Raw genomic sequence first — 14889 nt, 5'->3', positions numbered from 1 at the left:
GCTCCATGCCAGGCCAGTCCTAGCGCTCACAATAGCGTCAAGTCAGGTCTGGTACGGAGTACACATGTGCAAGCTGGCACTGGGCCGTTGTGAGGCCCGCAAGCTTCTCTCCAACTCTCCATCGCTCCACACTCGTTATTGATCCTCCTCCGAGGTGGACCAGAGTTTTTTGTTGTTTTTTGACTGGCCCATCGGGCGGGGAGTCGCAGGAACCCCAATTTCCTTCTGAAATTAAAGTAGCCAATCACATGTCTGTGCCTTAATGCAAGTCTGCCAGGGTCCAACGTGGAGGAGCATCTCGGGGTTCTTGCATTGTTGTTGGACTGGAATGAAGTGACCTCATCACGAGGCGGAATCTAGGTCGATTATTAACAGTCATATATATCTTGCCATGGACACTAAATCACAATGCTCTTCATACTATCCGAGAAGGAGTCAACAAAGCATGGCAACAACGGAGTCTTGCGATACTATGAGCTTACTTTTCCCAAGTCCTGCGCCCAGATGTTGTTTTGAAATGCATCATCAGCCTGACATGGCAAACTGACAGTAGAGGCATTGGGGTACCAGGCATGTTGGGCAAATCAAGTCCAACTCGACCGACCACCAACTTCCAGAACAATTACAAACACCTTGCCAAGCTTTTGAACGCCATTTGAGGTTGACGGATCGCATTACCCCTTACTCGCCGAAACTGTTGAATTATTTCCTCTTGGATGCTGGCGGTTGCCCGGGCTCTAATCATTTCCACAGCACCGTTTGGTGCTGCTTGTTGAATGATTTGAAACCACAATCCGCATTCTTTGTTTGCACTGCACTACTCCGTACATGGCATAAATATTCGAGGCCGATTTGTCAACCATCAAATAAGACGAAAGGGCCCTACTCACCAACAGACACTGAGGACATTATTTCCTACATCCGCCCCTGTGAGACATCTTGGGCATGCTGGGTACCTCGGCGGCGGGGCAGACTGGAACACCGTACTCATCACCATGCTCATGTTTACTTTCATCCTCTGCGAAAGCTGGTAGACCACGAGGCATCAAAGGGATACGAGGATGCTGCCTGGTCTGTTGTTGTGTGACATGAGATTTTGTGTGCCAACTTCGCCGACACTCGGGAGCACGCAACCCAGCTAGGCAGGCCTGCGAAGCTCGCAAGAACTTTTGAACTTGAGTTCGGAGTCTAAGAATAGTCTAGGGGTTGTTTACAGTAAAGTGAACAAGTCGTGACTGTAGGAGAGAGCATGATTTCGGTGTTACAGCCGCATCCGCTGATGTATAGAGGTCGAGCCCTGCCGTAGTTTAAGCGACCAGACACGCTTTCAACCAACATGAATAGCTTCAATGGGTAGTACCATGGACAGCGACAGGTCCAGGAGCAAATCGACTGTTGGAAACTCATGGATATTGGACAAGGATGACATTTAGTAGATCAAGAACCAGTAGTATGAACAATGATATTGTGCAACCATTGAATTATCTGACGCCCACCTGCGTCCGCTTCAGACGCCCACCTAAAATACTATGTGATCATGTGATGTCGCGTCTCAGGCGGCGCCCGGATCCGCCTCTTGATGGAGCCGAATCGCACAAATCGCGTCTCAAGAGCTTCATCTCGCGACACCACGATTCTCAGGCAACCCTGCTTGCTCAGCGGAGAGAATGGACGCATGAGCCGCAAATCACATTGCACTAACCCAAGGGCACTGGGCCTTTGTTGCCTACGTCGGTGCCATTCGCTCTGACAGTGATACACGCACCACAACCGACAGCGGTTATCGTCTAATAATAAATAGGGCCTCTATTCCGCCATCGTTCGCTGATATTTTAATTTCTTGGATACTATTTTTCCTGCCTTCTGTCTTTGAATCTCTTCAATTAGTTCTTTCGAAATGTTCAGTGCAGCTTCAAATCAAAATGCCGATTCCCTTCGTCCTCGTGTGTGACTTGCTAGACGAGTGCCACCGGCTTTGCATCGCGAACAAACCCAACACACAGGCTGTGGTCGATTGGTTTGCACGGCATCGCGGCCGGCTCGACGCGCATGATACAGACCTGGCTGCCTTGCTCTCTACTCTGCTACCTGAAAAACGGACAGACCGAGTTTACTGTATCAAAGCGCCAACTTTGGAGAAGATTATCGGGAGAGCTTTGATGCTTGGATCGTCCCGAATCGCCGAGCTTGCCTTGTACAAACAACCTGGACAGTGCACCGACCTTGCAGATTGTGCTGAACGCATTCTTAATACTACTGTAGGTTCTAACTCTGATGGATTTCCGTGCTTGGGACGCTTGCTTATGTGGCACAGCCCAACCCTACTTGCAATGAAAAACTGCGAGTCAGCGTGGAAGAAATCGATGAGGTTTTGCACAGCTTGGCATCCAGAATCAAATGGAGCTCCCCATCTATTCGGAAGTCCCAGGCCGCCCTGACTCCACGTGGTAGATGCGATCTGGAGGATGTCTATCGTCGTCTCACTGCGTGCGAGGCGAAGTGGTTTACAAGACTTGTTCTGAAGGACTACCAACCACTTATTTTGGATTCTCAACTTGTGTACCGCTGCTGCGATTCAACCCTGCCCCTGATCCTCAAAGCGCAGGACGACTTTGCAACTGCTATCCAAACACTACAATCGGCCAAGGGCAACATGCTCCCCAATTCCACAAGGAGCACCTCACGGAGGGATCAGATTCTTGCGGTGATTAAACCAAAATTGGGAGTCAAAGTAGGGAGACAAAATTGGTTCAAGGGCCGCAGTATCAAGCATTGCCTGGATATGGGACATGGACGCATGAGCGTTGAGCAAAAGATTGACGGGGAGTATTGCCAAATACATGTTGATCTAACGAGTGGGAAACCCCGAGTCCAGATTTTCTCCAAGAGCGGCAAAGACAGCACTGAGGATAGACACAAACTACATGGGTGAGCAAGGGGATAGCGCCTCGATAGTACCGGCTACGGCTAACTCGGGGCAGAGTGATTATCAAATCTCTTGGTCTCGGCACGTCAACTTGCAATGTGCGGAAAAGATGTATTCTCGAAGGAGAACTGGTTGTGCATAATGATGTGGTGCGTATGTCAGTCGAGTGAATCAACTTGTTCCCTAACCATTGCCAGGAAAATAAGATTCTACCGTTTCATAAAATCAGGAACCATGTAACACGACGAGGTCGGCTCATGGATGTGGACCTGGATTCACCGTGTGTTTGTTATTATACATAATCATTGAATTGGACTAACTCAGCTAGGCCACGCTCGTACGAGAACTTGATGATTGTGTACTACGACATTCTCCTCTACGATGATCAATCGTTGCTAGGCGTTCGCCACTCGGAAAGATTCAAAATCCTACAAAAGACAATCAACTGTGAGAGAGGCCGGGCAGAATTGGTGAAACGAACTCTTGTCGACTTCCACCGACCGACTGCAGCATCAGAGCTGCGAAAGGCATTCGCTAGTGTCATCACTGACAAAGGGGAAGGTTTGGTACTCAAGCCAGACGACCCTTACTTTAACTTTCAAGCCAATGATGGTCGGAATTCGGGTCTATGCATCAAGCTCAAAAAAGAATACATTGGCAACTTCGGCGACGTGGGAGACTTCGCTGTTGTCGGCGCAGGCTTCAACCCTACAAAGGCAAAATCTTACCGCATACCCAATCTTCAATGGACCATTTTTTATGTGGGCTGCTTGAACAACAAGGAAGAAGTCAAACGGTGGAATGCCAAGCCAGAGTTTACCGTCGTCAGTGCTGTGGAGCTTACAGAACCGCTTCTCAAGACCTTCATATCTCACTGCAACCCTGTATCGGTACCATTACACAAGAACGATGCGACAAAGTTGCATATCCCAAAGGGCATCGAGGCCCACGCCGCTTTGACTGCGGTATTTCAAAATCCTTCAGTATTCGACTTAAGGTGCTTCAGCTTTGACAAACCGGGGAATATGGGCTTTTGGACGCTAAGATTCCCTGCCGTGTCCAAGATTCACTTTGACAGGGACTATTCGGACGCAGTCACGTTTGATGAACTGCAAGATATGGCCAAAGTTGCAAGGGCAACACCGGACCTGGAAGATAGTCAAGAGAACCTCCAATGGATTGCGAAGTTGGAGGGGGCCGATCCTAGAGGGCGTGCGGTTGATGCTGTCAGTCAACTGACAGCCACAACAATTCCCACCCCTTCACCTTGCAGCTCTAGACCACCTTTGTCACCAATAATGCAGCGACAAAAAAGCAGAAGTCCGGAAGTCGTGAGGGCCTTTCGGATAAGTCAAAAATCAGCTGATATGCCAACTGCCTCGCTCACCACGCCTCCTCCTTCTTCTCCGGCAGAAGAAGAGGCCCGAAAACCCAAAAGGGGGAGCAAACGAAAGTGCCCTACATCGTTTTCGCCTACCGCAGCGCCGGCACTACAAACGCATCTCTTAATGACGACCCGGTTGTCACCAATAGCGGCAACCAAGAAGTTGCGCAAACCTTTGAATGATGTTGATGCTAATGTCCTGCAGCAGTCTGCAACACCGAACTCGTCGTTTGCTGAAGACGGTGTGACAGATCACTGCGTTGGGTTAACCAAATCCCCACCACTGATACATGAAACGCAAGAGAATGAAGCCCTTGGTACACCTGATGAAGGGAATAATCCTACAAAGAGTGATATTAGGTGTACGCCAATAACTATTTCTTCCGACGAAACATCTCAGGCGACAGACATATCACCTAAAGTCAAAAATGGGTGCAAGTTTGCTGCAGAAGAGTGCCATCTATTCAAGCACACGATCCTGCTTGCTTCAAGGGCCCTTGGACCCTCATCGGAGCGGACCACTTTGTTAGATGACCACGGTGCATCTGAGTTTGCAACATCATTAGACGACTGGTTGCAAGAAAATAATTATGGTGCTACGTTGGGTAACAAGTCTCCACGGATAATTATCCTGGTCGATACTGTGGACAAGGCCAGCGAGACCAAACTTGTGCTGGCTGAAATTGAACGAGCTCGAAAGGAATTACCCCGAAAAACGCGTGGTTGGATAGCTGTATATGATTGGCGAATGTTGGAGCACCTCAAGGTCATGGAAGACCAGAACACAAAGAAGAAGTACTATGATGGGTTTCATGACCCGTGGCGGAGGTGGTACTGTGGAATTGTATAGGCCGTTGGAAAGGAGTCTTGGAGATGCATCGAATACACTCGACTAGATAGATGGGGGCAACCAGGATACCCAAATATTATACATTGGAAACGATTACGCTAGATGTACCTGCATGTCAGTCCTTTTTGTCTTCGTACAATGTCCCATAGGTCTCTCTCAACCTCATGAGCAAGTGTTCGCCTGCCGTCAAGACCTTTCTCTCGGCATACGGATTCTTCACCACACCGTCCTCGACGAAGCCCCTCACGCGCTCACTCGGCACGGGCTCCAGCAAGACATCGTCCATGGGGTGGCAAAAGAAGGCAATCGAGTATCGCGGGTCAGTGCTGCTCTCTCCCTCCACCCCTTCCGCCCGGTTCGTAGGAAACACCACTCTATGAACGGTACTTCTAAAGAGCCCATTGGTCCAGTACGACAACAGGTCGCCAATGTTGATCAAGATGGGAGGGCTGGGATCGTTTTCAGTACCTGGCGGTGAGACGGGGACAGGAGCCCACGTGCCGTCCTTTTTGAGGATTTCAAGACCAGCCTGGCCCCTGAGGCGGAAGAGAAGCGTGATGGAACCGTAGTCGGAGTGGGCGCCTGCACGAACATCGTCGACGGTGTGGGACGTGCTCGACGGCGGAGGGTAGCGCAGGAAGCGGAGGATGGTGCCGCTCCCAGCGGGGGATTTGAAGTGTGCCGATGAGAAGAAGTCGTTCACCTATTCTGTCAGTGGGTGATTTATGAGGCAAAAGGGGGGCAAACAAAGAATGAGACGTACTTGGAGACCCTGGCCTAGGAGGGCGAGGATTCTGAGACACAGGGTGCGGCAGAGGTCGGCAAAGGCGGAGAAACGGGCCTCGTCGGCGGCAACGGTGGGCGGTATAGGCTGCTGGGCTTTGTTGTTTATGAACTCGCCAAAGTTGAAGGCTCTGCGGTTCAGGTTAGACCGGGGTGGACGACGGTCTGGGGGGTTGTGAATGCGCGGTGGCTCACTCTTTGAAGTCTCCCACCTTGTGGTTTTTAGCAGGTGCTCCGCGTACATTGCTAGATGATGAAGGGGATTGATGGGGAGGTGAGTACCTTTTGGTTCTGGGGGTCCAGTGTCTCGGCGTGCATGCTTGTCCATCCTCGATTGTTGGTTTGGATGGAGCACGCCTGCTTTTCGTCTAGAGGTGCGCTGAACAGCTTTTCGGACTTGATGGACCTTTGTTAGCATCTACGAGTCTCCCAGGGAGCGTGGGATTTAGGGGGCCTCTGGGGGTGCAAGTGTGCAAGTACCAGGGCAAATGCGTCGTCGATGCTCGCTGCGGGTATGTCGTGGCCGAGGTTCTGGATGTAGATGAAGCCGTGGTCGGCGGCGGCGTCGACTAGTTGTTTTGATACTTCTGCTTGAGGACCGGAGAGGTCGATGATGGGTATGTCTGCGGATGCGGGAGACATTGCTGCGGATTTTGGGTCTGGTATTTGCGTGGTTGTTGGTGGTGAAGATGGATCGGAATGTTGGAGATGTGGAGGTGGGGGGTGACGTTGTGAAGAGGAGTATTGGATACGGAGTATGAATGAATCAATTGATGCCACTCAGGAACTACTTGCAGATACTAGGGAGTTATTTGCCCATTGAATGTTGATACTTGTGATGATACAGAGCGTGATAGCCAGGTACCTGATTTGGTCAAATCAATTGATACTTTTTGCTTCAATGTTCCCACCAGGTCTATGGCCCCCCCACTGCTAAGTAGGTACTCGGTACTAGGTACGGAGTACTTTAGACAATTACGGAGTTGCCTCTGCCTGAACAGAGACAAGACAAGAGAGACTGGCCGCCTCATACGCGCGGGAGACAAAAAAGTGAACAAGCCAGGCCTTTATGTTTTCAGAACCAGCACAGGGATTTTTGTTCATTTTAGCGTGTTCTCTAAGCAGTGCCGCTTTGACCATGCGCAGCAGCTCTATGGGCGGCAGTGCTGGACTATAGCTTGAAGCCCAACTCGGCTGCAGCAAGAGCGGCAAGGGCACTAAGCCCCACACGCCGACTAGCGTTCAGACAAAGGGCAGTTGCATGTTGGCGTAGCCGCCATCTTAAAACCTACACAGTCCTGCGCAGTCTGTGTTCAATGTTTGTTCAAATGCTTCATATACCCGCAACTTGGGCCTTGGCTGTTTCTTGGAATTTCTTCTTGACTTTATAACTGCGTCGGCCCAGCCGCAATCAAGCATCCAGCATCCAGCACCAACCACCAATCACCAACCACCAACCCTCAACCCTCAACCGACCAACCCTCAACCTGCGAGGCGGCGTCTCAGGCACAGTCGGCCCCTCCCACACTCTTTTTCTGGCCGCCGAGGAACAGGCGCCAAGCAGCGCAGCCCGCCTTTGCCTTTTGGTCCCCTTCAGAAATCCACAACTCGCACCCAACCTAACCCCTTCGACGACACCGGCGCAACCACCAACTCCATACCGCGAGATCCTATAGTCGAACAGCTAATTTCGTTTCCTTCGAATACGGGCGCTCTTGTCGCCGCCGGGTTTATTCAGGATGCCGTGTGAGTGATGCATGCTCCCCCGTGTGCGAGTGCCAGTGTTCGGTTTGCCCTGGCCACATCTGATGATGTGCTGTTGGGGCTGGGAGCTTGCAACAGTCATTGTGGTGATGGCCTCATTGTGCTTCGCGCCGCGCCAGTGAGGGCAACGGGGGTGTCGAGATCGACCATGACAGCTTCCATGTTATCCGTCCTCTCTGGCGGACTGCCTAGCAACGTCGCCTGTCTTGCAATTGCACCTCTTCCTCGACCCTTTGGGCGCACACGTGCTTTCCTCGTGTCGCGTGGCAGGCTCGTCGGTCAGCCTGTCCATCCACGACGCTCTCGACAACTCAACCTCACACTTGCCATTATTGCTTCTCTGCCGAAAACACGAACTAACCGTACCCTTTTTTCCAGTTCTCATTGAGGATACCTGGATCAACAACCAGGCATAGTAAGTTCGCACTGCTCGTCCAATCTGCCCCTCCACCTCTGCCTTCTGCACACCGTTTGCACTAGCCACTGGCTGTTCGAAAGGTAAACGTGGTTGCTGACGATTTCTGACCAATTCAGCTCGGTCGACCTCTCTGAACTCGAAGACTGCTCCATTGCCGTCGATGCGACGTACTATCTGAGCCAGCTTCTCGACACCTCGCCGGCTCACGAACCTCTGCTCTCGGCCCTCGGCGGTCTGACTGGCATCCAGACTCACATCAACGAGAACCTCGATCTTTGGAATAAGAATCGTATTCTTCCGTTCTTCATCTTTGATGGACAGTCCATCACCGGTCAAGACGAAGTCGGCCTTAAGCGCCGGCGGGCCGCAAACAAAAAGACGGACGAGGCATGGGATCTGTACTCGAGATCGGAAGCTGAGAAAGCCGTTTCGACCTTTGGGGCCAATGCAGGTATGGCGGTCCTAAACTTATCTGTTGGAGCTTGAGAGAATTAATCATGTCTGGTTACTCAGGTGCTTACATTATCCAAAACTTGTACCCGTTATTGCAAGGAATTCTCAAAAAGCGAGGTCTTCATTTTCTTGTACCTCCTTACAATGCATGCGCTCAGGTACGCTTTGTCATAAATACCATGATGCCGAGAGGTCATGATTCAAGAAAACTGACAATGGCACAGCTAGCCTACTTTGAGATGATCGACTCTGAGCAATGTGCCGGCGTCATGGGCCCTCAAGAACTGCTTCTCTACCCCATCAGGGATGTCATTATTCGCTCTCTCGATTTTGAAGCAAACAAGGTCACGGCCATTTCCAAGAAGAAGATAATGCGCATACTTAGTGTAACGGAGCCCATGTTCATTGACGCCTTGCTCATGACTGGAACCTCCTTTCTTCCCACGTTTCCCCCTTTGCTGGATACCTCGATGTACACCAATCAATTCACCATAATGGACGCCGTCAATATGCTAAGGACCTCTGACAAGGCTGTGGCCAGTGCCTGCGCCTCCTTCAACGACATCCTGCAAGCTCAAGATGCCAACTGGCTGGACAAGTACAGGAAGGCACGGCTGGCTGTTCATCACTTTATTTACATTGCCGAAAACGGTGAGGTCGTTGTCAACGACTTCGAGCGTCTCACCAAGGATAACCACGAATACCTCGGCCTCCAGCTGCCTGAGGAGCTCTTCCATTATCTCAACACGGGACTCATTGGCGCACGCAATCTGAACAGTATAACGCATGGTCAGATCGTAGTGCAGCCAACCTTGGACGGCGTTGTGTCTGACGAGTACAAGAAACTCATCACCACGAAGCTGGTCCCAATTAAGGAACAGGCTCTTGGCCTAATAATCCCTCGCGTCCATCGTGGTATTGGACACAAAGACATCACTTTGCGTGTTTGGTTCGATCCAAAGTTCTCCCACACAATTAATCATCGTGCACAGCAGCCGCCTCCTTCGCAACAGGTTGGTTCTTGGGATGTTAAGGAGAGCGATATACGCAGTGTCTTCCCCGCTGGTTTTGCAGGCCCCATCTATCTGGAAGTCCTGGCCCTCGCTAACTCCGAGTTCGTCGCAAAGACTATTGCCAAGGAAAGCAAAATCAGAGGAATCGATAGCTTGGAAATGGTCACATCTGTTTCCATTTGGCGATTTCTTCACCTGAGGGGCTATGTCAGCGACTCCCATACGCTGACCAAATGGGGGAATGCATTGGCGACCACCTTGTTGGCTCTCAAAGATGCCGCCGAGAATCGCCCCGAGGAGGTCCCTGGACTTGATGAGGCGGCCCTGCTTGCTTTTGAGTTGGTTCGACATGGCATACTGGGAGCCAAGCATCAAGAAAATATTGCCGGCTTGCCTCGCAGGGGAACCGACGAAGACAAAACTAGCTTGGTGCTGATTAGCCAATGTGCAACACTGTTGAAGTTGCGCCACCAAGTGTATGGCTACACAGGGCCTCTTAACAAGAGTCTGTTGGCATTCCGCTCTCAGTCATCGGCCGTTCGCGAGGTGGATCGCGATCTGATAGAAGCTATCGTGGCGTCCATGTTCATCTATGGACAGAGTAGGAGAGATAGAGAGGACTATCTAGAGATAAGTCAAAGGTAGAACAAGCGGCCCCTGAGATTCTCTAACTTGTACAGTTACTGACTGCGCTTCTCTAGGCTCCCATTTCTGCAAGAGCCGGACATCGGATTGGGAATTGCTGTGCGGACGTTCTTTGACGAGGATGACGCTTCTCATAGCAAGGAGAAGCGAAATGAACGATTGGAGGAGTTCCCAAAGACTTTTGTGCCGTTTGCTGAGGCCTTGACGGATGACTTCCGGATCTGTGTGGATTTCTTCAATGCTCTGAATCAAGGCATGCAGACTCTTGGCACCGACGAGTTGCCTGCGGCGGATAGAACAGCTTGGAGCAACGCTCAAGCCTACATGGATGCTCGACCTTTCTGATCGAGCTTTGATCACCACACATTGTCGACATCCAATGTCGTTTGAGACATGGTTATTGCTACTATTGCAAGGCGCATGGATTTTACATTTAGAGTCATGGTTATCCAAACAGCGAAACATCATCATTTTCATGTTTTCCGAATATGATGTCCAGCCCATTGGACACAAAAGTACTCGAGACATTTATCCAGTGGCTTATGCAACACCACTGAGCTAGGCGACAATGTGAGGGAGCTGAACAAGAGTCTCTCGCTAGGATGAAGTTGCATTGTACAGAAAGGATGGCCTTGGCAGCAAGGAGACCTATCGCGAGGGAAGTTGAGAAGCAGTGTCGAAAAACACAGCCAAGCGGCATGGCGGAAGTGTGTACGACGCTTGGTACAGGAATCAGCAGATGTAAGCCGACATGGGCTTCAATGATGGCATGTGAAGGGAGCGACGAAGCGCTGTGGTGTGGAAGTCAGGGCAATATTTGATAGGACTGTTTGCAGTCGATTATACCATGTCAGCCCTAAAGAACCAAAATACTTTTTCTTAAGATACGTGCGCGTGTGTGACACTGTGTCTGGTCTGGTAGGTTGCGATGCAATCTACGTCTTGAGGTATGAAACACTACATGGTATTGACAAGATTCATTGGCTAATTCAGTCGCGCGTAAAAGGAAAATTGATGTACAAGATTTCCCCGCTATACTCTTCATCATGCATACCCAGTACGTGAGGAAACACTCCTCAACTCTGTACCATGCACTCTCCATTCCGTCTATATATAGCTGGCGGGGAGACAAGAATCACTTGTCTTTTCCACCCCTACTGCTCTTTTCAGCATCCATGTCCTTGGCATCGTATGCCTTTGGTTCAGATGCGCCGTTTATGGAAGCACCGTGCCCAATCTTGCCTCCTTCATCATCAGCAGCAACCCCATCCGACCCTTTCGGCTGTGCTGGTCTCCTGGCAAATTTCTCATCGCCCGGCAACTCACACATGGGCCCCACGAACCTCGCGACGCCCGGCCCCGGCAGCTCAGACACTCGACCCCCCGCTGCGGTGGAATCGTCACCGGGGGGTGAAGGGCGAGGCGTCCCGTCCAGTTCGCTTCCCGGGCCAAGCGAGAGTGCAAAGGGGGAGGGCGTCGCATCCAACTCGGGCTTATTCATACCCGGAAAGCCGCTCCCCTGCTCGGATGCCGCCTCGGCTCGGGTCTTGCTGCGGTTCCTTCGGCGGTAGAATATAAATGCCGCCAGCGCTAGGGCGATGAAGATGAGGGGGACGGCGGTTCCGATGGCCGCCTTTGCCGCGGTGCTCAGGCCGGCCTGCGCGTCGCCGTCGCGAGACGCGCTCGAGGTTGTTGACGGGCCGGACGGGCTCGATGCGGCGGCGCCGATGGTGGTGCTGGTATCGTTTCCCTGGATGAGAACCACCTGCGGCGCGTAGACAAACGGCCACATCTTGCTGGATATGACAAAGGTGCTGGTTGTTCGGGTCTTTATGGGTGTTTCCGCACAGCCCTGGGTCATGTCTCCGGTCATGGTGGCCGAGAGCGACGGCGTCGAAATACACGTGTACGGGGCGTAGCACCGGTAGCCGCTGCACCATGTGAGCTCCCCTCCCCCTTTTTTCCCCTTTTTCCCGTCTGTACTCTTGGGATTTGTTGAACTCTGGCAAACGGGACTCACATTGGACAGCAGCCGTACCCTGTCTGCCCCTTGGACAGGAGGCTCCACGTCGACACGGTGGCGTACGACGTCGAGGTCGGGAAGGCGGTCGGGTAGGCGGTCGGGAGCGACTCGGTGGCCCCGGGGGGGCTGTAGACCATGGTGCAGCCGGTCGCGTAGCCCGACGGGCAGAGGAGCCCCGGGGAGTAGAAGGGCCACACGGCGTTGGGGCCCATCCAGTCCTTGATGTTGTCGTACGCGGGGCCGTAGCGCTGCGGGTAGCACGACGAGATGAGATGGAGGGTGCCGTGGTACGTGGTCGGGCACTCGTACCCGCGGTTCCAACGGACGAGGGTCGACGTCTCCGTCGTCTGTGGTAGGTCTTCGTACATGCCGAGCGTGAGGGCGTCGCAGTTCTCTGGGGGCACGAATGTCGTTGTCAGGGGGCCGAGGTTGAGCGTGAGCCCGGGTTTGACCGTGGACGTGGACGTGGGCGTCGGCGTCGGGTCGTCCTCGCTGCCGGTGGCCATGGTGGTTTGGAGGTTGTTTTTGATTATGGTATGTTGGGTAGTTGGGACGATGGCATCATGAGGGGGCTTTGGGGGGAATTAGGCGAGGGAGAGGGGGGAAACGAAAGAGAGAGAAAAAATACAGAAAGGGGCGAAAGGATGCGGGTTGTTGGAGGACATGGTCTGTGTAAGTGTCTTTGGTGGGTGTAGTAATTTGAAGATGCGGCCAACGCGGGTAGCAGTGGGCTTTCTCTGGTCGGTGCTTTTAGTTTGAAGACGGCTGATTGTCTTTCTTTTCCTGGTCTGATGGGCGTGTTGGTGGCTGAAGCGCCTTGGTCTGGTACTTTGAGGGTTGTTGGTCGATGCGCTGCAGATTTGGGCTGTTTTCTGATACGTGTGGCGACGGGATGGTGGGGAGAAGCTGAGGATGCTTTTTGCTTTTTGCTGTTTGTTTGTTTCTGCTCGGGGAAGTGTGAGGAGTGCAAGGTATTGGTTCGTGAGTGGTAGATGGCGGTGGTTGGAGTTGTCTGTATGAGGGAACTGGAGAGATGTGGTTATGGAGTTGGCTCGTGAAATGATTGGCTCTCTTGAGTCGTTGCTGGGTTGAGCTTGGGAATAGTCTGAGTTGTTGCTTGTGCGAGACATGTTTGTCGTGCAACTTGAACTGCGCCCGGCAAAAAGGGATATTGCGCTCTGATAATGTGGATTCTACAACTGGTTGTTTCACCATGTTGATTTGCTATTCTATGTTGTACCCGTGGATGGGTTCTTCCCGGCCGACACGGTGCCGTGTTGTATTCAAAATGGGATGGAGTCAACTTGGCCATGTACAAATGCGCCCCCACGCGGATTTAAAGAAAATAACAAGCTGACTGCTCTCACAGCTGCAGTTCGAATCGTTTCAAATTATGTTATGCCACGTACTTTTGCGGAAATCCAAACTACCCCGTCCTGACGGCGGACCATATATCCTGATTCCTCACGAGCAAAGTCAACCTGATAGTCGCCATGCCCTTCTCTCCCCCCTTTTCGTCAAAGAAACTAAAAGAAATCTCATCCAGATGGCAACACAACAGCACCCACTCGGCAGACTCAGCAATACAGCCCGCCGTTCTGGTCAATGGCAGTAAACCCAGACACGCCATCAGGATCCGGCTTGGTGCCAGCGTCGTCGAGGAAGGTCAGCGGCGAGTCCCCGCCCACCTGCGGGTTATTCGCGTCGCTCAGCGGCTGGAACCCGCTGCTCTTGGCCTCGTCGTAGTCGAGCGTCACGTTGCTCGGCAGGTTGGGGCTGCTGTACAGCGTGCAAGACCGCCGGCCGCCGTCGCCGGGCATGAAGGTGTGCTTCCAGACCCAGTTGTTGCAGCTGGCCGGCTGCGAGAGGCACTTCGCCGCGCAGTCGCAGGCGGTCCGGAAGCCGTCCCGGAAGAAGAAGTGCAGCTCCGTCACGACGCCCGTCATGTCGATGCCCCGGTAGTACCGGACGCAGCCGCCGCCCGCGCCCGCCGGCACCTGCAGCCTCGGGAAGCGCTGCTTGCTGACTTGGTCCCCGCAGATGGCCCAGCCGGCGTAGCCGTTGCCGCCGGGGAAGACGATGCTGCCGTCTGTGTTGTCGCGTTCGTGGGGGGTGTTGCCGGGAGCGGCGAGGGCCGTGGCGAAAAGTAGGGGGGGGATGAGGACTTGGGCGAGGAGCATTTTCATTCTTGTCTTTTCAAGAGACGGAAGATTTAGTGTTAGTGTTTGTGTCTGGTTTTTAAACTTTGTACGGTTCCTTTGGGCTGGATGGCAAAGTGCTGGTTTTCCATGATGCCGTTGACGACTTATATGCGCCTCCGGCTTCGGGACAAAGCCATGAGGTCGGCGCGTCGAGTCGTCCCGCGGCCGATTCTGCCATTTTAGACATGATTCAAACGCCTTGCGGGGAGGTGTAGTTTATTTCATGGTGGTAACGTACGTATTGCTCGTGGTGGCGGCAGGATTCACGGTTGACTTGCGTCGTCCATGTCTAGATCGACAACGGACGAATGGCAGGCGGCATGCCGAGAAGCTGGATAAGATATCTCACGTCCGGATTCAAAGTGCAACAATTCGACATGTCGACCACGGGAGCCATGCACGTCCGTCCATGACGGAGTGCTCATGGTG

The 14889-nt window shown here is 52.5% G+C and overlaps 5 protein-coding genes across 5 annotated transcripts; 2 read left to right on the top strand and 3 right to left on the bottom strand.

Moving 5' to 3' along the window:
- Window positions 1-1922: 1922 nt before the first annotated feature.
- On the top strand, window positions 1923-5160 carry MAA_09188 (ATP dependent DNA ligase domain protein; the record flags this gene model as incomplete). The annotated part of the gene is made up of 5 exons (XM_007827186.2): window positions 1923-2258; window positions 2315-2928; window positions 2982-3075; window positions 3124-3206; window positions 3255-5160. 5 exons carry the CDS (start codon window positions 1923-1925, stop codon window positions 5158-5160), a joined length of 3033 nt encoding a protein of 1010 aa, XP_007825377.2.
- A 115-nt stretch (window positions 5161-5275) lies between these two features.
- On the bottom strand, window positions 5276-6585 carry MAA_09189 (Oxoglutarate/iron-dependent oxygenase; the record flags this gene model as incomplete). Its single annotated transcript, XM_007827187.1, has 3 exons — window positions 5276-5863; window positions 5924-6361; window positions 6424-6585. The coding sequence occupies 3 exons, from the start codon at window positions 6583-6585 to the stop codon at window positions 5276-5278; spliced, it is 1188 nt and encodes a 395-aa protein (XP_007825378.1).
- Window positions 6586-7855: 1270 nt separating this feature from the next.
- Window positions 7856-10581, top strand: MAA_09190 (XPG I-region protein; the record flags this gene model as incomplete). The annotated part of the gene is made up of 6 exons (XM_007827188.1): window positions 7856-7985; window positions 8086-8122; window positions 8242-8576; window positions 8639-8736; window positions 8803-10232; window positions 10293-10581. 6 exons carry the CDS (start codon window positions 7856-7858, stop codon window positions 10579-10581), a joined length of 2319 nt encoding a protein of 772 aa, XP_007825379.1.
- A 790-nt stretch (window positions 10582-11371) lies between these two features.
- Window positions 11372-12765, bottom strand: MAA_09191 (uncharacterized protein; the record flags this gene model as incomplete). Its single annotated transcript, XM_007827189.1, has 2 exons — window positions 11372-12167; window positions 12257-12765. The coding sequence occupies 2 exons, from the start codon at window positions 12763-12765 to the stop codon at window positions 11372-11374; spliced, it is 1305 nt and encodes a 434-aa protein (XP_007825380.1).
- A 1071-nt stretch (window positions 12766-13836) lies between these two features.
- Window positions 13837-14439, bottom strand: MAA_09192 (uncharacterized protein; the record flags this gene model as incomplete). Its single annotated transcript, XM_007827190.1, has 1 exon — window positions 13837-14439. One exon carries the CDS (start codon window positions 14437-14439, stop codon window positions 13837-13839), a length of 603 nt encoding a protein of 200 aa, XP_007825381.1.
- Window positions 14440-14889: the final 450 nt, after the last annotated feature.

The sequence above is a fragment of the Metarhizium robertsii genome (assembly GCF_000187425.2).
Source record: "Metarhizium robertsii ARSEF 23 chromosome Unknown MAA_Scf_2, whole genome shotgun sequence".
Classification (NCBI taxonomy): Eukaryota; Fungi; Ascomycota; class Sordariomycetes; order Hypocreales; family Clavicipitaceae; genus Metarhizium; species Metarhizium robertsii.
The sequence above is the reverse complement of the archived record's forward strand: the minus strand, read 5'-3'. Positions and strand labels throughout refer to the sequence as shown.